The sequence below is a fragment of the Ursus arctos genome, unplaced genomic scaffold (genome assembly GCF_023065955.2).
Source record: "Ursus arctos isolate Adak ecotype North America unplaced genomic scaffold, UrsArc2.0 scaffold_11, whole genome shotgun sequence".
In the NCBI taxonomy this organism is placed as follows: Eukaryota; Metazoa; Chordata; class Mammalia; order Carnivora; family Ursidae; genus Ursus; species Ursus arctos.
This window is the reverse complement of record NW_026622775.1, coordinates 33,331,500-33,354,876: the sequence shown is the minus strand read 5'-3', so window position 1 is coordinate 33,354,876 and position 23,377 is coordinate 33,331,500. Positions and strand designations below refer to the sequence as shown.

General features: G+C 42.3%; 1 protein-coding gene across 1 annotated transcript in view; it reads left to right on the top strand.

The window, feature by feature from the left end:
- FREM3 (FRAS1 related extracellular matrix 3) overlaps window positions 1-23,377 on the top strand; it is an 83,139-nt gene that overhangs the window by 46,923 nt on the left and 12,839 nt on the right. Inside the window, exons 3-6 of the mRNA XM_026499414.4 lie at window positions 2,156-2,302; window positions 5,806-6,036; window positions 8,937-9,062; window positions 19,361-19,612. Of these exons, the coding sequence (XP_026355199.3) occupies window positions 2,156-2,302; window positions 5,806-6,036; window positions 8,937-9,062; window positions 19,361-19,612 (756 nt within the window). The remainder of the gene's footprint in view (window positions 1-2,155; window positions 2,303-5,805; window positions 6,037-8,936; window positions 9,063-19,360; window positions 19,613-23,377) is intronic.

Genomic DNA, 23,377 nt, shown 5'->3' with positions numbered 1-23,377 from the left:
AGAGTAAGTAAACATAAACTATTACTTTGACTCAGGATTTCAAAATCCAAAAAACTGTACACTGGAAGAATTAAAGTGGTTTCAAACTAGAAAAAAGACGAAGATCATATTTTTTAATAACGTGAAAGGATTTCTGGTATATTTGTCTTACATTTTTCTGTATTTTATCGGAATACCCACAATAATTTCAATAATGTTATCTCTAGAGAGAGAGGAGACAGATGGAGAATAAACATATGAAATCCAGCAGATGCATTTACCCTGCAGTTATGCCTCAGTGAGTTCCTGGGATGCCAAACGAACTGATTTGTGATATAATCAAATTATAATTTTAGTTGTCTGTCCTTTTACTATGCAGTGGTGGTGTTGGGAGGCACGGATTCTTCCCTCCTCCTACACTGGATACCTGGGTGGGTCACACAACTTTTTGAATCACTGTCAGATAAAAACATCTTACAGTCCTATTAAATCAAACACTGTGTCAATCTGGTCATTCGAATGAACAGCCCCAAGCAAGAATTAAATCTCAGAACTTGTTCTTTGTTGAGCTTCCTCTGTCGCTATTAGCAGGAGCCTGTGCCAATGGGGGAGAGCAGAGGCCAGCTTCCTCTCTCTCCATGCCCGTGGTTCCCCTAGCTTCCTAGCAAGGTTTGGATCCTTGCGTTAGCGCCAGAGAGAGAGGAGACAGGGGACAGAGCACAGTCTGGTAGGGGAAGTATTGTTGTCCTCTGATGTTGGGGCCCCTGGATGGCAACTATTTACCAGTGACTCTTTCTTTAGTTGGTGTTTTCATGAGTTCCTCAGAGGTTCCTGACTCTGGAATCTGTAGGCCCTTGTCCTTTACTGTTCCCGCAGTTGATGGGAATCTGGTGGTCCGCTTCCAGCTTCCTTCCACTGAGATCCCCCTGCGTCCTCAACAGGCTCTATTGGACAGATGACCGCCTTCTGACCCACATGCATGCTTTCTTTGTCTCACTCTTTGTCGATACTTAATTACTTCCCAAAGGCAGGCCCCTCCACTCTCCTTACCCTGCCAAGGCCACGTAAGCTTTTTTGAGAATGCATTAGTCACACGGACCTACAATTACAGAAGGATGTGTCTCCTCTCCACAAGGTTCATGAAGCCCACACCCTCTAGGCTGGAGGTGAACACTGTACCCCTACCCCATGCCCGCACCTCCCTTGGGTGGTGGTAGAGATGCCCAGCAGCTTTTTCTAAAGTGCTCTCTTCACAAATCCTTCCTTCTTGTCTCTGTGTTGCCCTTTTGTAATATGCTTGATCTGATTTAGGGGTTCAGTCGTTGTAGAACTGGTTAGTAAAGCTTTCTGTTGTAAATGTTGCAAATGGTAGTCTGCCCACACTCACTTTGCTATCTGATATCTATTACGCTGGTGCGTCGGTTGGAGCTGAGTCCCAGAGAGTCCTGTTTCAACATCCTTTTACAGGTGATTATTTGTAACAGCTGCTCCCCAGTTGAGGCAGACCTGTTCTTTCTTCCAATCCACACACGTGGCACAGCCCCAACGCGGGGCTAGGTTACCACCAGCGAAGAGGCCTGTGATCTAGTGTGGACAAGAACAAAGCAGATAGAGCCTTATGTCCTTGTCGCTTACCCTCCACTTGGACAGTTTTTAAACATTAAGAATCTGAGTTCAAGACACCATACCAGACCCTCACAGTGCTAAAATAAGGAAGTATCATGTGGGCACTGTCTTGAAGGAACTTCTAGCCTATTGTGAAAGCAAATGGATACACGAACAATGCAAAGGAGTAAGTCAGAGGGCAGAGGACGAAAATGAGGGAAGGAGGCAGGGAGAGGGGAAGCGAACAAAGGAAGCCGTGAGCAAAGGACGGAAGTGTTGAATATGAGTGGAATTTTTAAGCTACTAAGCTTTGGCTCTTTGGAACTCTAGTGCATAAGCCTTTTAGGAATAGACCCGGATGAATAATCCCACATTAAGCAGGGGGAACAGGGCCTTCGATAGCGCTCACGGCACTCTCTAGAAAAGCAAAGCACTTCCCTCTATATAAAAAAGGAGCATATATTTTGAACCCCTTGGCTCTAGAAGCAAAGTGCAAACCCTGCATTAGATGATTTTTCCATCTAATTCTCCAGCTTTCATCCAACATCTCCTTTCCCCCTATCCATTACAGAAGGAAATAAGCTAACACACCAACCTTTCCATCTGAACTGGGCTTGGATTTCTTTGGAGAAAGAGTACTACATTGTGGATGAAGACGCCACATTCCTAGAGGTGACCCTCACGCACAGAGGGTATCTTGAAGAAACATCCTCTATCAGTAAGTAAATTTAGATTGGTTGTTGGCAATAGGTAATGGGAACATGAAATCTAAGCTTAAAAATAATTATGAAATAATATATTGGAAGAGACTCAACAACAGTTTTCAGGAAACCTCTAAAAAAATATGTGAAATTGTGCCGTAGTTTTTACCCCACGTGCGTTACACACTTAATAAACCCTCCAACTTTTCACCCTCCTCCTCCTGTTTGCCCCTTCTAGAAGGTTACTGTCTTTCTGTTTCAATGTAAAAGACACCAGGAAAAATAAAATATTTCATAGCCATATACCACAATCCCCAAGTCACTCAGTTTCTTTTAAAATTGTTTTTAAGGGGCACCTGGGTGGCACAGCGGTTGAGGGTCTGCCTTCGGCTCAGGGCGTGATCCCAGCCTTATGGGACCCACATCAGGCTCTTCCGCTATGAGCCTGCTTCTTCCTCTCCCACTCCCCCTGCTTGTGTTCCCTCTCTCGCTGGCTGTCTCTATCTCTGTCGAATAAATAAATAAAATCTTTAAAAATAAAAAATAAAATAAAATAAAATTGTTTTTAAGCATACAATATATGATACATGCGTAGTTCTAGTTATTTCTTTTGAAAAATTATTTGTGAGTACATGATATATTATTATGTCTTGCTGTAGCTATTTCTTTTGATTATACATAATTGTTTTCTCCCTGCTATTAGGTTCTAAATTCTTCCAAAACATGGACAGCGTCAAATTTTTCCACGGGCTACAAAGGCCTATGCCTCCTTGGGATAAACAGATATAAAATGCCTACATAATCCATGTCATGATCATCATTAATAATCAGTAATAATTGTTCTAATAATGCATTAGATTTTTATGACATCTTTAGCTGCCGAAACTTTCAGAGATCATTTTGTCTTTATTTTCATAACCTATTGAGAAGACAGATAGGAGTGTGTTATCTTCATTTTACAAATGAGTGTTCTGAGTTTCCCAGACATTTGGAATCCAGTCAGAGACCTGCCAACATATCAAAACTGTTGGAAAGAAGCCAGGAGGGAGATGGCCGAGAATAGGCGATCAAGAAAAGACAAGCTTTTCCCCAGTCTCCTCTCCAGGGCCGAGGCTGTGGGATAGGACTGTTCCCCTAAAAGAGGTCAGCCAAAGAGCACTCTGATTTCTGGGTGGCCCTCAGTCTACACTACAGGTTACTTTGTCAACCCACAGTGGAACTTGCCACAGGAACTTGAACGGAACTATTCCTCCTTTCTCTTGTAGAGTTCTGTCTTTATAATCCTTTACTGTAGGGATTTCTCATGGGCACAAGATTTGGGTTATTATGTCAAGGAGTATTTTCATATCGTACTCAAGAAAAAAAAACTCTTCTACCTGCCCAGAACCATTTGGATGGTGGTGGAGGAAACTCCTCAGAGAGATGCCCCCAGCCTCCCTTCCTGAACCAGCCCCTCCACAGGTGCTCTCCCCGGGCTCTGCCTTATTCTTCATAGCACTGAGCGTCCCTGGCCTGCAACATATGTCCATCTGTTCACTGTCTGTCCTCCTCAGTAGATTTCCATTAGGGCAGACACTACACCCTGGGTTATGCCCAACACCGAAAACAACACGGGGTGTATGGCAGTTGCCCAATATGCGTTGTGAAGTGAGCTACATATAATCAACTCTTCTGTTCTACAAAAAACTCCTTGAAAACCACATCAACACCACCCTAGAGAACCTTACTCAGTGTTCCAAGAAGCCCTCCTAGTCCCCTCACCCCACCCCATGCTGAGTTGTTTGTGGATTAAACGTGACGAGTATACATCAGTCTACCGTAGTCCCTGCCATACATTAAATACTCAGTAAATGTTAACTCTCATTCTTGGACCTTGGCACTCATCAAACAGAACTGAAATCATTTGTTTCTTTCCCCTCGTAAACCTCTTAGGGGTAGTAGTGTCCCTACGGAATTCCACATCGCCTCCTCAGCGCTTCACACAGAGCCAATGCTCACCAAGTATTAAATGGTCACGTGCCTACTCAGTGTAGACGGCAGTGCCCGCTACTTATACTTCAGCTGTGGCTGAGGACACCACTCCCTCTTCCTTATCTTCTCCAAGTCCAACATAGGGCCTGAGGAGGCTCTTCCTAAATATCGGATGCTCATTCTCAGTTACCAAACTAGGACCGATGCAAGCTTCCTTCGAACAGTCGTAAAAAGTCAACGTGAGCTCTCTTATCTTGGAAACTATTTTCACACTGTATAGGCTTGGGTATCTTTTACAAGATATCAGATTCTCTGAGCATGAGACAGAGGAAAGAGCAAAAGGAGATATTCATCTCATTTTATGTAAAGCTTTTCACAATAGCTGGGGTCAGGTGGTAATATTTCATTTCACACATTCAGACAACTGCAGAGTCTTCACCATATAATGAGACCCAAAGTGATGAGGTACAGGTATTCTTGCTTCATTAAGCCTTCATTAGGATATTAAAATCAGAACCAAACATGGGGCGCCTGGGTGGCTCAGTCATTAAGCGGCTGCCTTTGTCTCAGGGCGTGATCCCAGAGCTCTGGGATCGAGCCCTACATCAGGCTCCTCCGCTGAGAGCCTGCTTCTTCCTCTCCCACTCCCCCTGCTTGTGTTCCCTCTCTCGCTGGCTGTCTCTCTCTCTGTCAAATAAATAAAGTAAAATCTTAAAAAAAAAAATCAGAACCAAACAATCTAGAATACTATTGAACATTTTGTGGTGAGGGGAGGCTCTATTCAGTCCGGAGGGGGTAGCACCTTTCACCTTGTATCTCACATTGGGTCCTTTTAACACTGTCTTGCTGTCGTTCAGTTTCTTCAGTGAGTCACTAATTTTTATTTCCTAACAGACCTCAAACCTATCCCCACCTCTCCATTTTTACCAGCAGCGCCCTACGTGTCTGGAAAATCACTACCAATCCTCTTACAATTATAAATTACTAACCACAGAAGAATTCAAGCCACCATGAGTAAAGATCCACGTGAGAAAAAAATTAATTTTGTTAATTAAAACTATTGAAATTACTAGATACAAAATAGTCACTCAAAGAATATTTATGAAATCCTTATTCCAAGCCAGGTACTGTTGTAATCACCAGGAGTGCTTCAGTGAACAAAACAGCCAAAGATCTCCACCTCCATATGGTGCCCATTCTAGTGGCTTCTCTGGAAGCTGGAACGGTTTCATACTCATCTCTGAATCCTGAGCACCTAGTAGAGTTTGGCATATCAGGTGCCCTCAGTAAATATTTGTAAAATAAATAAGTTAATGACTGTTCTCTGTTCTCCCTTTTTGTCTCTCCTTCTCTGCTTTCCTCTCACTTCCCTCCACTTCTACTTACATACACACTCTTAGCCAATAAGTCTAATTTATAAATGTCTTTTGGGAGCATTAGAAGAAATAACTTCCATGTTATCTGCTTTTCATCAACAAAAGAATCCACTTTGAAAGAATCTTTCTTCAGTGACTTGGCTTACATTCATAGTTTCCCACTTTTTATTTAGGCATTGTAACCAAAGATGAAACTGCGAAGAAAGATAAAGATTTTAAGGGAAAGTCCCCGAAACAGGTCCATTTCAATCCTGGACAGACTTTGGCCAAGTGGAGAGTGAGAATTATATCTGACAATAAATACGAGGCTTCAGAGACCTTCCAGATCATTCTGTTGAACCCTGTCATGGCTGCACTGGAGTTTCCGGAAATGGCAACTGTTGAAATTGTGGACCCTGAAGATGGTATGTGGTTTCTGTTGATATGATTTATTAACCAGTACATGTTCCTGCACCCATTTCAGGTGTTCATACATCCCTCGGGCTCCATAAGCCTCTGAACATGTTCATACCATTTAGGATTTAAAGCTTAGGAATCACTTTGAGGCAGTGTTTTCCTTTGCTCTTAGGATTTTTGAAAAGGAATATAGGAGATTGAAATAGACATGACTTTACCAGCATTCCTTTAAAATATGCATAAGCCCTCATGGTTAGCTCTCTACACACTCAGTATGGTGCAGCTTTGCCCCCAGAGGGCTGATCCTCAGGGCTCATTCCAGGTCCGCTATCTTCTCACCATTTTCCGGGAGCACCTCACCAGATCAGGGAGGGGCTTTAGATATACTTGTCCTAGATGTGGCTGCTGGGCGTCAGTCAACTTGTTGGCTTTAGTATGCATTCCACAAAGTTGTGGATCATATTCTTGAATTCATAGGCTCATTTTATTCATTTATTCATTCATTCATACAGCAAATATCTCCCAAGATAAATTTAAAAGGGAAAAAGAAGTTTTAACTAGGAATTGTGCTATTGGCTGCCCCTTTTCGTGAAAGGACAAGAATACTCCCTTAAGGAATGTTTTAGTATTCAGCTTTGAATTTTAATTAGACACATTGATTGTCATAATAGTTGAAGAATTCAGGCATCCCCTAAAATTGCATGACTTACTACCAGCGCCTAAGTTTTAGTTAAATTCACAAGAATGCATGGAAAGTATTCGTATGTCCCAAACTGCATAACAAAGAACAGTAGTGTAATAGAATTTCTACAACAGGATCAGAAAGCTTCCCATGGACCAAATAAATCTAGAAATTGTTTCAAATATCTTCCTTCCTTCGAAGCATCATAATTCACGCTAGCATATTAAACTTCCTAAGAAATTCTCCCACAAAGAAACCTGTTAAACTTTGTTTAATCAGTTTTCCCAAAATAGACCACAGATTTTGTTTTTAATTTATTGTCTCCAAGGAATATCCTATAAAATCTCTTAGTTATAGTTTCCTCTAAATACAATTTGGGAAATACTCTTCTATACACTTTGGTTTTTGGTAGACAAAAGTAGAAAACATTGCCCCATTACCCAAGGAACAAGGTATCTTCTCAGTTTTATTGATAACAACACTTAGACACATGACTCAACTAGGAAAGCCCCATGTTAGGATATATGGCTAAAGCAGTCAAGAGTTCTGAGGTAAGAAAGTGGAAAGATCACCATAGTCCTAAGCAGTTAAGCCTCCTGGAGGAGGGAGCGTTTGAGCTGAGTCTTGAAGAATAAATGGGATTTGGATTCATAGATAGAAGGGAGCAGGCTTTTCAAAATGGAAAATAGAGAACATGTCTGAACAACTCAGTATTAATGTATTTTTCCAGTTTTTTCACATGATATTAATAATTTTAACTTACTTTTAGCTTCTTCCATGATGCCAACCTTTTGAGTCAAGAGATGTCAGTAGACTACCATAGGAGGGTAAACGGCAGAAAGAAAATGATCACCGTCTTTTCCTCTGTAAATCAGGACCACTATTTTCTTAGAGGTAGATACCAGTACCAGTTGAAACTAATTTAGGCTGCAAAATAAAGAAGAAAAAAATTAACTCATGATAACTAGACAATTCAACATTGAATGCTGGGTTATCACTTAGTAATAGTTCCAAAGAAGAAATGATGGTCTACTACAATATTTTTCCTTCTTGCTTCCAAGAGGAAGAATCTGTGTGTATATATGTTATGAAGGAAAGAACTAAAGAAGTTAAGTGTGATTTGATCAGTTGTCCACTTGACTCTGTGAGTAAGAACAACCCACTTTAAATTTCCATTTTTTTAAACAAACACATATATTTCATTGCACAATGCATGCTTAGTGAAAACCCTTGGCAAACATTGAAAAGCCCAAAGGCAAATAGTACATACAGTTCCATCAACAAGGGATGACCAATATTGACATTCGTATTTCAGTGAATGTTCTGGTATGTATGCATCCATAAATATACACACATGTGCATGCACACAGATGCAAACACCGCACACACAGCTCGGTAAATTCCAACGGAAATGTTATTTTAAAGATTAAGGGTAGGAGTATGTCAACGATACCAGAATTAAAAAGCCTAATAAAAAAATTAAGGGAGAACCAGTAACTTATTTTTCCCAAAATATTAATTGGCCAGGGTCTTCCACACAATACCTGCACAATAAGTGTTGAATAAAATGTTTGTTGAATAAAGCAGGAAAAAAATTTTTCTGTGTTAATGAATTGGGTCACCTGACTGTTAAAAGCATTAAAAATAATAATAATAGGGGCGCCTGGGTGGCACAGCGGTTAAGCGTCTGTCTTCGGCTCAGGGCATGATCCCGGTGTTATGGGATCAAGCCCCACATCGGGCTCCTCCGCTATGAGCCTGCTTCTTCCTCTCCCACTCCCCCTGCTTGTGTTCCCTCTCTCGCTGGCAGTCTCTGTCTCTGTCGAATAAATAAATAAAATCTTAAAAAAAAATAATAATAATAATAATAATAAGCAATAAGCAATAAGAGTAAAGCAAAGGTAGAAATGTGTGATCTCTATTTAGAAGACCTAAAATTTGATCGCACACAGATTAAAAAAAGACAGTTACTGCAAGATTTTCCTTTCCATTTTAGTGCTAGCTTTCCTTTTTAACCTTTCAAAAGCCTCCTAAACCCAATTCCACTGCCTCTCCAGCCCCACTGAATAAGAAACATTTCCTATTCCCACTGTATCTCATACAGTTAATCGTGTTCGAAAAATAGAGGGGTCAAAGACTATGTACATTTCTACTCAGGTTAAAATATCACCAGTATCACCAGTCCACTTGAAGCCTTGCTGAAGTGTCTTCTACCATCTTTTCTAGAATCAACAGTTTATATTCCAGAAGCAGAATACAAAATAGAGGAGCATGTCGGAGAGCTTTTGATTCCAGTGAGACGGTCTGGAGATGCCAGCCAAGCACTAACAGTCATTTGCTCTACGCGTGAAGGTAGGAAGCTCTGCGGGGCACTGACATCCCGGAATAAGACTCTTAGGCAGGACTGTGGGGCCGCGGGGAGCAGCTGGGTGGTGAGCCATGCGCTTGAGGAGGACTGGAGCCTGGGTCAGCCCTGGTTCGCGCCCTGTCACCCGACCGCCTTGCAATCACGGGCAGGTGGCCTAATTCTGCTGCAGCTGGACGATAAAATTTCACTGGAAACTGGGATAAAAATGTATGTTGTGACTACCTCATAAAGTTGCCTGAGGGTCACGTGAGACATTTTATGTGAAAATAGTTTCTATATGCTGGTGGAAAATATACATAAGGGATTCTTACTTGTAATAGTCTGCATTGCATCTAAGAAACAAGGTGAAATAGTCTGTATGTACTACTCGGGCTCTTCTCCCTCCCCACCCCCAACAATAAAAAATGCCCCCTAACCATGGGCCCAGGGGTCCTTACACCTCAAAACAACATCCCATTCTTTCTGACCTCTCTACTTCTATACAGTCAAAATTTAGCTGTCCTCTGTCCAGTCTCTCAAGGTCGCATTTTTTCACTCATTAGAACTATGCAATACACAAAAACGATGGACCTATAAGAAGACCATACAAAAGAGAAGAAGAAGAAGCTATAAAAGTAAACTACATTTTTCTACACTCACACCAGTATTTCACTGACGACACCAGATGCGTGCAGGTTTTTCCCATACCAAGCAATTCTGCAATTTCTGCCCACACCAGCTGATGCCACTACCTGGAGATAACACAGACCCTACAGGGTAAGGGCTCCACCCCACAAGACCACCTCCACTTCTGATACCTATCCCAAGTTTAGGTTGTCACTCTGTGTCTCACCTACTGGAGGTTCCCACTTCCCCTTTCTGGGTTTGATAATTTTCTAGAATAGCCTACAGAACTCAGGAAACCATTTACTTACTAGATTACAGGTTTGTTATAAAGAATACAGCTCAGGAACAACCAGACAGAAAAAATGCATAGGCAAGGTATGTGGAAAGGGGCACAGAGCTCGCTTGTCCTCTCTGGGCGTGTCCCTTTCCCAGCACCTAGAGGTGTTCAGCAACCCGGAAGCTTTCTGAACCCCTTTGGTTAGGGTTTTTTCTGAAGGCCTCCTTACATAGGCATGGTTGATTAAATCATTGGCCATTGGTGATTAAATCATACCCAGCTCCTCTCCCCTCCCTGAAGGTTAGGGAGTGGGGCTGAAAATCCCAGCCCTCTAATCACTGGTTGGTTTCCCAGGCAACCGTTGTCCCATCCCCAGTGCTATCTAGGAGCCCCCACCACCAGTCCTCTCATTAGCATGCAAAAAGACATATCACTTCAAGGATTCTAGGGGCTTAAGGAGCTTGTGTGCGGGAAAACAGGTACAGAAACCAAATATATATTACTTATAATGTCACAGGCTAATTGATTCAGAGCTCACTATAGCTAGGGGGTCAGCCACCCTCACTTGGCATTTGGCAGAGACTCAAAGGCAGGCAGAGGAGTGGAATGCTTTATAATGGAAAAAAGGGAAGGTGTACCCTGACGGGAGGCTGTTGGCATAAGGAAGCTGGAAGCCTATGTGGTTGATTAGCGAAGTGTGTTTGGCTTTCTCTGGTTGGTCCTACACTGGAAGCCAGGGCAAAAATTAGAGAAGCTGAAAGTTATTAAGTCCTGGCCATTTGAAGCCACACGTCACAGAGGTAGTGGTTTCACTTCCTTGACTTGTTGCTGCGGATGGTGGGTCAGATTTCTATTTTTATGTATGGCCTGACCACGCTCTGTTCATTTATGCAAGATCTCCAGTCTGTGCTCACACTTGCTAAACAACCAACAACACGCAGCCCCCGCAATTGAGGGTCATCTACCCGATCTATTCACAGTGCCAAGGTTGAGGGAAGGAACAAGTTCTCCTCTGCTCCGAGAACAAGGACGTTGGCAGCAAGCAGGTAATTTATATTGAGATTTTCAAAGCCAACTACAAGGACAAGCTCTTTAGCACATCTTCGAGATCTTCACGTTTGTGTTTGGCTTTATGTCCAGAGATAAACCGCCCTGTTCATTAAAGCCTCTTCTTTAACTAAGACTCCGCTCTTGAAGGCATCAGGCACTGCCAGCTACAGGTAACTTAGGTTTCCACCTGGGGCTAGCCCGCGCAGGAAGTGAAAAGCAAGGAGAAGAAGTTCCAAGGCAAGGCAGTCCTTGAGGTCTTCTTCTCCAGGTGATCCCTGGGAGGATGTGCTTTGCTCTCTCTTCCAAGTCCACACTGGGCTCTAGTTAAGTCTTAGAATGAATGAGAACCTGGGCATGCAGGGGAGGGGCTGCAGCTGGGTGGAGAAGCTGATGGAGAAGCTCCTTCTCTGCTCTAGGCTTCCAGCTGGGCTTCTTCCGATATCAGTAGCATAGTCTCTGTCCACACCCATACTGTCTGGAAGACAAGGAGTCTGGAGTTTACTAGCTGTGAATGGGAGAAATGAGGTGGTAAATAGCCCAACTTGGAAGATCAGTTGCTATTGCTAAACTGGAAAGGACCACCAAGGTCTGCCCGCCCCTCTGCTTCTGGAAAGAGCCTCACTGTAGAAGGATCAGCAGAACAAACTAGGAAGTTCAGAAGATTGGGCAATGAGTCAGTTAGGATAAAGAGATGCCTCTGCCCCACCTGGGAGAAGCTACACCCAGATGGAGCTTCCTATAGAACTTCCTATAGAACTGCTCAACGGGACACATCCGATAAGGTCTCCAGGTCCAAGATTGATATTCCCAGAAAATTCCCCACTTAGCTGGCATACAACTCAGACGGCTCAGTACCTGAGTCTTGACCCACACAAAAGACAGTTCTCATGCTTTCAGTAAAAATAAAAAATTAAAATAAATTTAAAAAGTCTAACAGGGCCAGCCAGGGTCCTTCCCTGGAGCATGAAGCACGGCGTTCATGGTCAAGCCTGATTCTTGCTCACCTCTATGGACTCGCAAGAGACCAAGAACTCGTAAATTGTGTACGCACATTTGAGCGGCACTGCGGTATTTATCCTCACCTAATCCCCGCAGATACCTAAAAATCTCAGCTGGTGAAAGTTTAATTTGGTTGTTTAAAGATTTATTTGTTTGTTTTTTAGAGAGAAAGAGAGAATGGGGGAGGGGCAGAGGGGGAGAGAGAGAGAGAGAGTCTTCAGCAGACTCCCCACTGAGTGCAGAGCCCAATGGGGGCTCAATCTCACAACCCCAAGATCACGACCTGAGCTGAAACCAAGAGTCAGACTCTTAACAGACTGTGCCACCCAGGCACACCTTAATTTGATTATTTAAACCTTTATGGAATTCTTATTAAAATAAATCTTTACCAGTTCTTATTTTCATGAGTAAAATAAGCATAAGCTGTATGAACAGTTGAATGGAAAGCAAACTCATGCTTCGTACATTATAGTAATTCACAAATACTGAACGCATATTACACCTACAGGTAGATGAGAGGAGTGACTAGCTTTATGTGGTGCTTTGCTGGGATGTCAAAGTCCCACCATTAACGTTTCAGCCAGCTGCGGCATTGCCTGTCCTTGCTACCTGCCTGTAATGTCCATCATCAGTATTCTCAGGCAATGACATGGGGGCATTGTATTAAAAAAAAAAAAAATGTTGGGGAGAAGAAGAGCTGGAGGAATTAACCCCCTCAATGACTAAGAACTATTACTCTACCGAAATGTTTTAAGCTCAAGGACACCTTGGGAACGGATGTGTGCAAATTAGTTCTTGCCCCTGTTTTATTCTTAAGATGGGTGTCGTTCATCTTTTTCTTCTCAATAGTCACTTCCTTGTTAGGAAACGGCTCTTACTGGACAAAAACAGCCGATGAAGAGCAAACCACAGAACCTAAAACCAACAGTCCAGGAATGGTACTGATTCATCCTGTGTTTTGGTCAGACCCAGGTCAAGGAGGTTGAGGTTTTCAAATGATCGACTTTACCCGTTTGCAGAGGACTGTGTGGTGACCCACAAGCCATGGCCCAGCCCCACTTCTCCGATTGGCCTGTTTCTCCGGGTCATGTTAAGGAGGAGGTAGAAAGCAGATTATTCTTTTTTTTTTTTAATAATTTTTATTATGTTATGTTAGTCACCATACAGTACATCCTTAGTTTTTGTTTTTGTTTTTTTTTCACCTGTTTATGTTTATTTTTTTATAATAATTTTTTATTGTGTTATTTTAGTCACCATTATTCTGAGCAGGTTCCAAGCACATCCAAACAGAAGACTTTCTCCTTTTTTTTTCCTTAAAAAAAATTCTGTGTCTATTTATTTGGTTATAAGAGTATTTATAGGTTATAGAAGTGACACCTTGATCTCAGAGGGGTCCTTGGATCATCTGGAAGTTCCTTGACTTCAGGCTTGCTGAGGGTAAACTCCAGTTTTTTCTGTCGGTGTACGTGTTTATTTCAACCTCAGTCTTGCAATTCTAGGTTGGCAGTTATTTTCTCCCAGCATTTTGAAGTTCCAGCATCTTCCAGCTTCCACTGCTGATGTTAAAAAGCCTGCCCGTGGTCTAAAGTCGTCTTTGCAGTGATCGGTCTTTTCTATGCATTCAAGATCTCATATTTGTGTGACTGAATCTGTGGAAGATCCGAGGGCTTTATTTGAGGTTTTCTTCCAAGGAGGATTTGTGTTGCTTCTTCCAGGATTTAAGAGCGATGCTGCCCCAGAAACACTCCTGCTCCCCCCCGTATCCCCAGGCTTACTTGCAGAGTTCAGATTCTGCTCCCTGGCGGAGCCCTAGGCCCAGGGCACAGCGCCCCCTGCAGGGCTGACGCTGCCCTTGCTCTCAGGGTGACACCGCTTCGAAGTGGAATTCCCTTCTCTAGCTTTACGGCGTTTGGTGTTTAGGGCTTTTAGGATATTGTTTTTGTTTCATTCTGACCCTGGATGATTTTCCTTATTCCTATGAGCACAGAAAAGCCAGAATAAATTTCTAATACATGTTTTGCAGTGGGAGAGCACCCCAGAATACCTAATCAGACACACTACTGGGAACAGATGTCCCCAAGACTCTTCTAGACAGTGCTCCCATGCCGCTCTAGCTCGGCATTCTCCACCCTTCCTTTCTCTCCACTTGCTCCCCCACCTGTCCCAGTCACAGACACTCCTGGGCATCACGTGAGCTGTGCCTGGGGTTTCTGACAAGGACCTTCTCCAACCAGGAGTTAAATGCCGCGCTTTTAAAGAGAAGTGATTTCCTGTCTTGCTGCCCCGTTAAAAATCTATACTAAAGGAAATTTGTATGTTTAAAAGAATTTATAATTAAGTAATATAATAAGTTAATGTGGGAAAGTAAAAGATGCCCCATCAGGAGACAGGTCTTTGACTCATGGACGAGTGACTGGGGCATTCTCTGCCTCAATTTTCTCACTGAGAAAATGCCCTCGCCACCTCATAAAGTTATCAAATACCATAGTACAGTGATTCAATCGCCGTTTAGTATAGTTTCTTGATACGGCTTTCTTTGACTTTAAGTATGATCTATGATCTTTATAAAGCAAATGTGCTATGTAGCCACAGAAACGAGTCATATATACTCTCTGCAAAGAGACAAGTATTTTTTTTTAAATAACTTCATAGATTCTCAGACTCCCAGGGAAAATCTATGCCATCATCATCTTGGCTGCAGTGGCATGCTGGTCCCAGCTAGAAACTGAGGGTAGGAGTCAGGTGTGCACATTGTCCTCCCAAATCTAGGCTCTGACTTCACACTGACAGTGAAACTGGCTGGTGGGAATGTCTACATGGCAAAAATCAGCAAAGACTACAGATCAGCGTTTTGGGGTGTTTTGCTTATTTGGAGAGCCAGTTGTTAGACTTTGCCGGCAAAACTTCATGCCGGTGGGTGGAGGGGAGAGGGTGGTTCTTAGGTTAATATGAAATAAATCCTTGGGTCTAACCTTAATTTTGGAGAATTAAACGATACTCACTAAGACAGTCCATCCTGCCTCCTAATCCAGCTCCACAAACAAGGGACGTATTATACGAGAGACTTCTCTAATGCTGCTTGCAAAACTGCCCAAGTACAACCACTGGCTAGTGGCCCTAGAAGACTTGAGGCCCAGTTGCTAAAGCATCTTTTTGAAAACAACCTGGAACACCATCCGTACTCCTTGGACATGCTTCCCTACTACATAAGAGATATTGCAGACCGTTGCCAAGGCCCTGTTCTTATACCTCAGGTTATATTTAATGTTTCAGAACAGAATTTTCTGTCTCAATTCCTGGGAATTCTTAACTTGCTTTTTATTTAAACTAAAATAAATTCATTGTTTTTCCAAAGTAAAAGTTCCAGAATCCTAGGAAGAATGGGTCATTTAGATACACTGAAATTTTTTAATTGAGATATAAATTAGACTCTTTTCTATCAACACTAGGTGTTTCAAAAAATTTTGCTAGGGGACCCTGGGTGGCTCGGTCGGTTGAGCAGCAGACTCTTGATTTCGGCTCAGGTCATGATCTCAAGGTCCTGGGATCCAGCCCCAGGGTCAGGCTCCATGCTTAGCGGGGAGTCTGCTTGAGGTTCTCTCTCTCCCTCTGCCCCTGCCCCTGCATCCACACTCTCTCTCTCTCTCTCTCTCTCTCTCTCTCTCTGTCTCTCTAAGAATAAATAAATCTTTAAAAAAAAAAACTTGCCAAAAAAACCTGTTAAAATGTATTGTTTTACTTTTTGTTTTAGTAGAGTTCCACAGCCAAATGATTTTCAAGAATTATATTTCAGTCTTTCACTGAACACAGAAAGCTACTTAATTAAATGAATGTCTAGTTCACCAAGTGCATCAGTCAGCTGAAAAAATTGAACAGAAAAGGGAAAAACCCCAGGGCGCCTGCGTGGCGCAGTCGTTAAGCATCTGCCTTCAGCTCAGGGCATGATCCCGGAGTCCTGGGATCCAGCCCCGCATGGGGCTCCCTGCTCTGCTGGGAGCCTGTTTCTTCCTCTCCCACTCCCCCTGCCTGTGTTCCCTCTCTCACTGGCTGTCTCTCTCTCTGTCAAATAAATAAATAAAATCTTAAAAAAAAAAAGAAAAGGGAAAAATCCCAATCACTTTTGTTTTATGAACTATTAATAAATTGTTATTTGACCATTCACTAGATGAAATATATTGCAAAAGAGACTTAATAAAGATAGCATTGGACACTTCCTACGCAAGTCCAGCATGTATCTGCTTTTGGTATGTATCCTGAGGAGCTAGATGTGAGGTCTCTGATAAGGTCGTTTTCTCACATGGGCTGTCATATCAACATTCTGCACGCCAGATGACTAGGGGAAAGAAAACAGGGTATTCTCACGTATAATCCCTTCTAAACTTTGCACTCTTAGAAAAGCATCCCAAAGGTTGTTTGAGATCTCATCAGATTATTGTAAGAGTTTAGGACCTTTTTCCCATTTTGTGTGTATATCTTGAAGCATAAAACTTCTCCCCAACAGAGCGTCTCATCGTGTCCCGTGAGCGTTCTGTATTGGAACCACTTACCTCTCCGTCCAGCTGGGGAGTGCCTCTCTCTAGCCCTTGTTGATGGCTCTGTCTCTGACACCCTAGGGGCCAACCTCTCCTTCCTCACTTGGCTCAGAGAGCTTTTCAATGCAGAGATTTCGCAGGACCGAAGCGGGAGGGAACGTCAGGAAGGAATAAATTTCAAAGCACAGGCTGGCACTGGAACCGGGCTAGCTTCCCCAGCAAATGCTCATCCCCCCTGTAGCTACCCATGTCTGGCAGTGTCTGCCCTCTGCCTTTGTAAACAAGCTTTACTCTCATCAATCCCTCCAACTCTAACCTTTTTTTAGGTTCCCAGAATAGCAAAACAGTCCATTTGTTACTACCTGATAATTCTAAAATTTGTTCTGTTGAAAAATCATCCTGAAACATTTTGGGAGTTAGTGCCCCTCTGTGCAAAACCTAGGAGGTCAATTTGGAAAGCATTTTCATTTTTTAACAAGCTGTATGTATACAGGCAACACACACTCATAAGTATCAGCTTGTATTTATACTGATTCCCATTAGCAAGAAGACAGTGGACATTGGTGTTAGCCCACATGGATGCATATACCATAGCTTCAAGCAAGAGAGACCCTGGACTAGCGTGTCAGTTCAGAAGTTCACTGTCATAGCCCCACTGCTTCTCATTAAGGAAAACTGTGGTGGGAAATATTCAGGCTTTTCAAAAATGGCTTATTTAATAAATTGAGCATTTTACACAGTCTTTGTTTTACCTAAATCTGGTCGGCTTAGATCATTTAAATTACTGTGACTGCCTTTTACTCTTTTAGCTCTCATTCTGTGTGTTGCTATTTTTTTAATACAAAAAAAAATGCACTGACTTAAACTGTTGGTGGGGATTATAAGATGGTACAGCTGTTATGGAAGACAGTACAGAGGTTGCTCAAAATATTAAAATTAAAACTGCTATATGGTCCAGCAATCCCACTTCTGGGTATATATCCAAAGAAAGTAAAAGCAAAGTTGAAGAGATATTTGCACACCCTTTCTCATAGCAACAGTATTCAAATAGCCAAGGCGAAGCAACCCAAGTATTCGTGGACAAATGGATAGATAAACAAAATGTGGTTCATACATACAAGAGACTATTATTCAGCCTTAAACAAGAAGAAAATCCCATCACAGGCTACAACATGGATGAACCTTGAGGACATTGTGCTAAATGAAACAAGCCAGACACAAAAAAGACAAATACTGTATAATTCTTTTCCTTTATTTTTTTTAAGATTTTATTTATTTATTTGACAGAGAGAGACAGCCAGCGAGAGAGGGAACACAAGCAGGGGGAGTGGGAGAGGAAGAAGCAGGCTCCCGGCAGAGGAGCCCGATGCGGGGCTTGATCCCAGGACCCTGGGATCATGCCCTGAGCCGAAGGCAGGCGCTTAACGACTGAGCCACCCAGGGGCCCCCAAATACTGTATAATTCTGCTAACATGAAGTACCTAGAGCTAACGAATTCATGGTGGTTGCCAGAGACTGGGGACGGACTTGGGGGGAGGAAGTGGAGAGTTGTTATTATTTAATGAGCATAGAGTTTCCAGTTTGCAAGATGAAAAAGGTTCTGGATATCTATCACACAATAACGTGACTAGACAACACTACTGATATGTACACTAAAAACGGTTAAGATGGTAAATTTTGGATTATATTTCTTTTGCCATAATAAAAACATTGCACTAACTCCCAGGTATCCTACTTCTAAATATTTGCTAAGGAGAAATAAAATTATATACCCACTCAAAGACCTGTACTAGAATATTCGTGGCAACATTTTTCAGAATAGCTAAAAACTGAAAACAACCCAAATTATCAACTGGTAAATGGGAAAAACAAATTGTGGTATAGCCATACAATGGAGAATACTATTCAGCAATACAAAGGGGGAAAAAAATTCCGATGAATTTCAAAAGCATTGTGCTAAATGAGAGGAATCAGACACAGAAGACTAAGTGTATATTTCATGTGTATGAAATTTTCATATAGGCAAGTAAATGTGTAGTGACAGAAGACAGATCAGTGGTTCCCAGGGCTGGGGACAGGGAAGGAGAGGGATTGCAAAGGGTACACCTCAACTTCTCGGGGTGGATAAAAATGTTCACTGTTACGCTTGTGGTCATGGTTACGTGACTGTATACATTTGTCAAAACTCATCAAATGGTGTGTTTAGATTTGTGAATGTTGATGTATGTAAATCATTATAATAAAATTTAAGACACACTACATCTAAACTGAAATCTTCCCATCGGTCCCGTACTTCTTGTAAAATAACAAGTAATTTTGTGGCTGCATTTGGTGCCATGCAAAGACCTCTAGTCGGGCGTGGGAGTCAGGTTGTGCGGCTGCTGCTGGCAGCTCTGCCCCCGGGGGAAGGGTAGGGCAGGAAACGTCTGCACCACGACCACGGCATGGATTCTCTGGTCCCCATCTCTCCGCACTTCAGTTTCCCCATCTGTGTCATGGACAAATTAAGCTAAACCAGGCCTGGTATCTTACGATACTTCAGTTTATTTAGCGCCTAATCCAAACAGACCTTATTCAATATATACCGTTTAGAGACCACTAACTGTGAATCGTGTCAAAATGCCAGGGTCTGTTCTGAAAGCTTCTAATTACAATATGAATATCTGGGACTGTCAGAGAGAAGTGCGATTTATGGTTCATATAGCATTGTGCTCAATGCTATTACCCCAAAACAGTTTGAAGAACCAGTGGGGAATAGGCTTCCTACTTAGAATTCCATTTCTTCTCACCTTTTCTGTTCCATCTCATATTCCTATAGGTTCTGCCACAGGCTCCATTCCTTCAACAGCATTCTCTTTCTCTGACTACATCTCACGTCCAGAAGATCGCACCAGCCTCCTCCACTTTGACAAGGATGAGGCTGAGAAGAACTGCCGGGTCTTGATCATCGATGACTGCCTCTATGAAGAGGAGGAATCCTTTAGTGTTTCACTGAGCCTGCCCGTGGGAGGGCAACTGGGAGCCCAGTTCCCCACCACCAGGGTGGTTATCCTGGCTGATCACGGTGATGGTAAGTCCATTTCCTGTTTTCAACGCTTAGCAGTAACTGCCTTCTTACACTGTCCTTCAACAGTTGAAAGACAAATCTCCCTTAAATTATCTATTGAAGGACTATTTGGGGTCCCTCTTTCTCCATAAGCTGTGAGTGGCTTGTCAAATACATAGATATCACCAACACCAAAATAACAATTCAGGGAGAAAAAATATTTGTGTATGGCTTAACTGAACAACGACAACAACAAAAATAGCCTAAAGAAATGACCTAAGACTTTAAATAAGCCAAGAAGAAGACCAAAGTTAAGTATCTGATTCCCCAAACAGGACTGCCCACAGGGACCCTCATCTTAGTAGCACAAGGCGGGGGGCGGGGGGGGGGTGCTCACAGCAGGAGGTACGTGAGTCTTCAGATGGTACAAGGGTCCCATGGAGCGCCCATGTGTAGACATCCAGACTTCTCTTCCTACCCCTGTGTGGCAGGGAATTTGGCTCCAATTCCTAGGGAGCCCGGCTGAAATTCAGCCAAAGAAGAGGGGGCCTTCCCACTCCTCAACACCAACCGCACCCCCCAGATGTGATAAGTAGTATCAAGCCCAATATGATTTTCCTAGGTCTCCATTGCCCTTTCTACAAGAAGCACTTTCAAAAAAGAAAATGTGGGTCAAGCCAGGGGCAGGATCAGACTGGTTTATTACTAGTCTGACTGCTTCATCTCTCAAATGTGCCTCTGTTGGGATTTGCATGGCCACGAGTTGCCGTGTTCAGATCTAAACAAGATTAGACTGGCTGCTACCACAGACCCAAAATTAGGGTGACTGCTTTATAACTATGCACAGAGCTTCCACGACTCCGAGAGCTGTGCTAAGAGATAAGCACAGAGCCAGGACTGAAGAGTGCACCAGTCTCTAGCTGGTACAGCAGATGAGCTCCATGTTCTGGGTGACATGATGTTCTTCTAGCAACCGTAGAACAAAGGAAGATACGAGTGAGATTAAAGTGGGTTTATTTATCCGTTGATGTTGCGCCCTGTGGACAAAATCTCAGAGTTGTAGAATAGACCCATTTTGCTCCATTAAAAAGAAAAAACATCATCTGCCTTCAGCTCAGGTCAAGATTCCAGAGTCCTGGGAATCCCTGCTCAGCGGGGAGCCTGCTTCTCTACCCCTCCCCTGGCTGGTGCTTTCTCTCTCTCTCTCTCTCTCTCTCTCTCTCTCTCTCGCACACTCTCTCTCTCAAATAAATAAATAAAATCTTTAAGAAAGAAAGAAAGAAAAGAAAGAAAAAACCATTATAGACTAAGTTCCATTCCAAACTGTATTTTCACAAGTATCAAAAGCTAAAAATAAGTATAGACCCTGAGTCTAGGTTTCCTTCGTTGTGAGCTTTCCTTTTCAAAAATGTCCCCATTAAAATTAAGAGAATGACCATTTTTCTTCAGATACGTGTGTGAATTTTCACTGTATGGGAATTTAGAATTTGTATTATCTTCTCGACTGAACCAAAGAGTTATTAGGAAGTGTCTACTAAGAATATCAATATTGATTATCCAATTTTTCTGGAAAGAGAAATGTTATTCATAGTCTTATATATAAATTATCCGTTGTCTTCTGAACAGAAGGAAAATCTGAGTAAATTTAACTGTTTGAGAGTCCTGAAAAATCTGATACCTCAAGTCTATTTGATAAATATGAAGTCAGTAAAAAATAGGAACAGTCTGAACGAGTGATAATATGGTGTTCTGTGGTTTTGAAGCCAAATGAAAGATTAGATTCTTTTTAATATCAGGGTTATGATTGGAATTATGGCTAGAGCACCTAACTCTTACTGAGAGGTAGGGAAAGTTTGCTGGACTGAGTTCCAGAGACTGAGACGTTCAGTGCAGAATGAGAAGAGAAAGGGAGGTACTTCGTAGATTTTTCTACATACTTTTTTTCTTAGTAGCTCTTTCCTTTTATAACCAATTCACAGTTTTCTCTGGTGAGGAGGAATTCACATGAAAAGGTTGAACTCTGTAAAGATAAACCTTCAAATTCATTTTCCTTCCACTAGGATACCTTTCCCCATACCCGGAAGAGTGAGGTCAGTACAATCTGAGTTCTCTTTCTCTGCTGGACCTTGTTCTTGCTCCAAGTACACAAGAAAAAAAAAAAAAAGTGGGAGGAAAAAGAGAATCAGGAAGTGGAATGCCAGAGTGAGGAAAGCTTGAACTGGGAACCTGGAGACTTGGGTCCACTACCACTTCAGGTGACCTTGGACAGGTGGGGCTATCTGGGGCTCCATTTCCCAATTCCTAAAATAAGGAGGTTTAAATGGGTGATCTCTAGGGACCCTTCCCTCTCTAGAATTTGATGGTTCTTGAAGTCGTTTTAAGATGAAGGCTTTAGTTAATTAGTTCTCATACCCATAAAATGAAGTATCCTGTAGAAGATTTGAGTATTTTTTAAATAAAATTTTGTCACAAACTTAAAAATTTGTGTTAAAAAGTCAGATAAAGAACAGAGCTAATCACTGAACGTGAATGGTCTTATGATTCAAGCTATCCATTTTGTCTTCTATTTCTTCAAGGTTTCCCCCGGATAAATAAATTCCTATTGTTTGACTCATGCTATTTTTTTCCTACGTGGGTTCTAGAAGACCCCCAAAATAAAGCTATATGGTTTTCCATGCTTTAACATTTTCTAAGCATATAATGAGTTACACTTTGATAAGGAAATACTTTACAGTCTCACCCACCTATTTAGGAAGAATTATTTCTTAAAAATCGTCCTAAAAAACTAAAGCAAAAGTGAAGAACAAGATTGTTTGACCTTCAATGATTCTCTTTTTTCCCAATAAGAAGTATGTTTCCTGCAACCTCTTTACCTAACACTTTCTAAGAATTTATCAAAAAACCAGAGTGTCCCCTAAAACTACGAACACCAGAGATGGTCATAAATGATTCAGCAGACATCAGAGCTAAACAAGAAAGTTCACAGGGCCCGGTTTGGACTACAACTTTGTGGGTGTGCTCAAAACTGAGTTTACTCTCGGAACCACCTCACAGAAGAGCTCGGACAGAGCTTCCTAACCCAAATGTTAGTTTGTACAGTAAGAAATGAATGGCTGTCAAGGGGTTGGACATTCAAGTCCATTGGTCAGTGTGGCAGGTGGGATAATGGCCCCCAAATGAATCCGTGTCCTAATCCCTCAAATTCATTAGTGTGTTACCTTACTTGGGAAAGACTGTAGATGGGATGGAATTGGGGATCCTGAGATGGATAGATCGGCCTGGATTATCCAAGTAGCCCCGATACGATCACAAAGGTCCTTATAAGAGAGAGGCAGGGGGATCAGTGAGAGAAAGAAGTGATGATGGAGCCACAGATGGTCAGTGCTTTCTTCATTAATTCTCTCCATATCCTGGTAATCCACTTGGGCTGCACTTTTCTCTGTCTTTGACTGTGTTGTTTATATTTCAAGTAACAAACTTACGTCTTTAAGTCATGGTGGTCACCGATACAATAGACTGACTCATCAAATTCCGGTAGCGAAAGCCAGAAATGCCAGAGATGAATTTCGTTAGTGCCACAGCATTATATGAACCACAGAGTCCTTATGTGAAGAACAGAGTAAGATGAACAAAGTGGGACTAACCTGTAGGGGTAACTGTACATGGCAATGTTGCCAGGTGAACAGGGGGACCCCGGGCCCTGAGGCTTAGACCCAGCCAGTCCCAACGATGTCGCTGAAGGCAGTTGGTCTTATCAAGGACAGACACAACACAAGGGATGAGCAACAC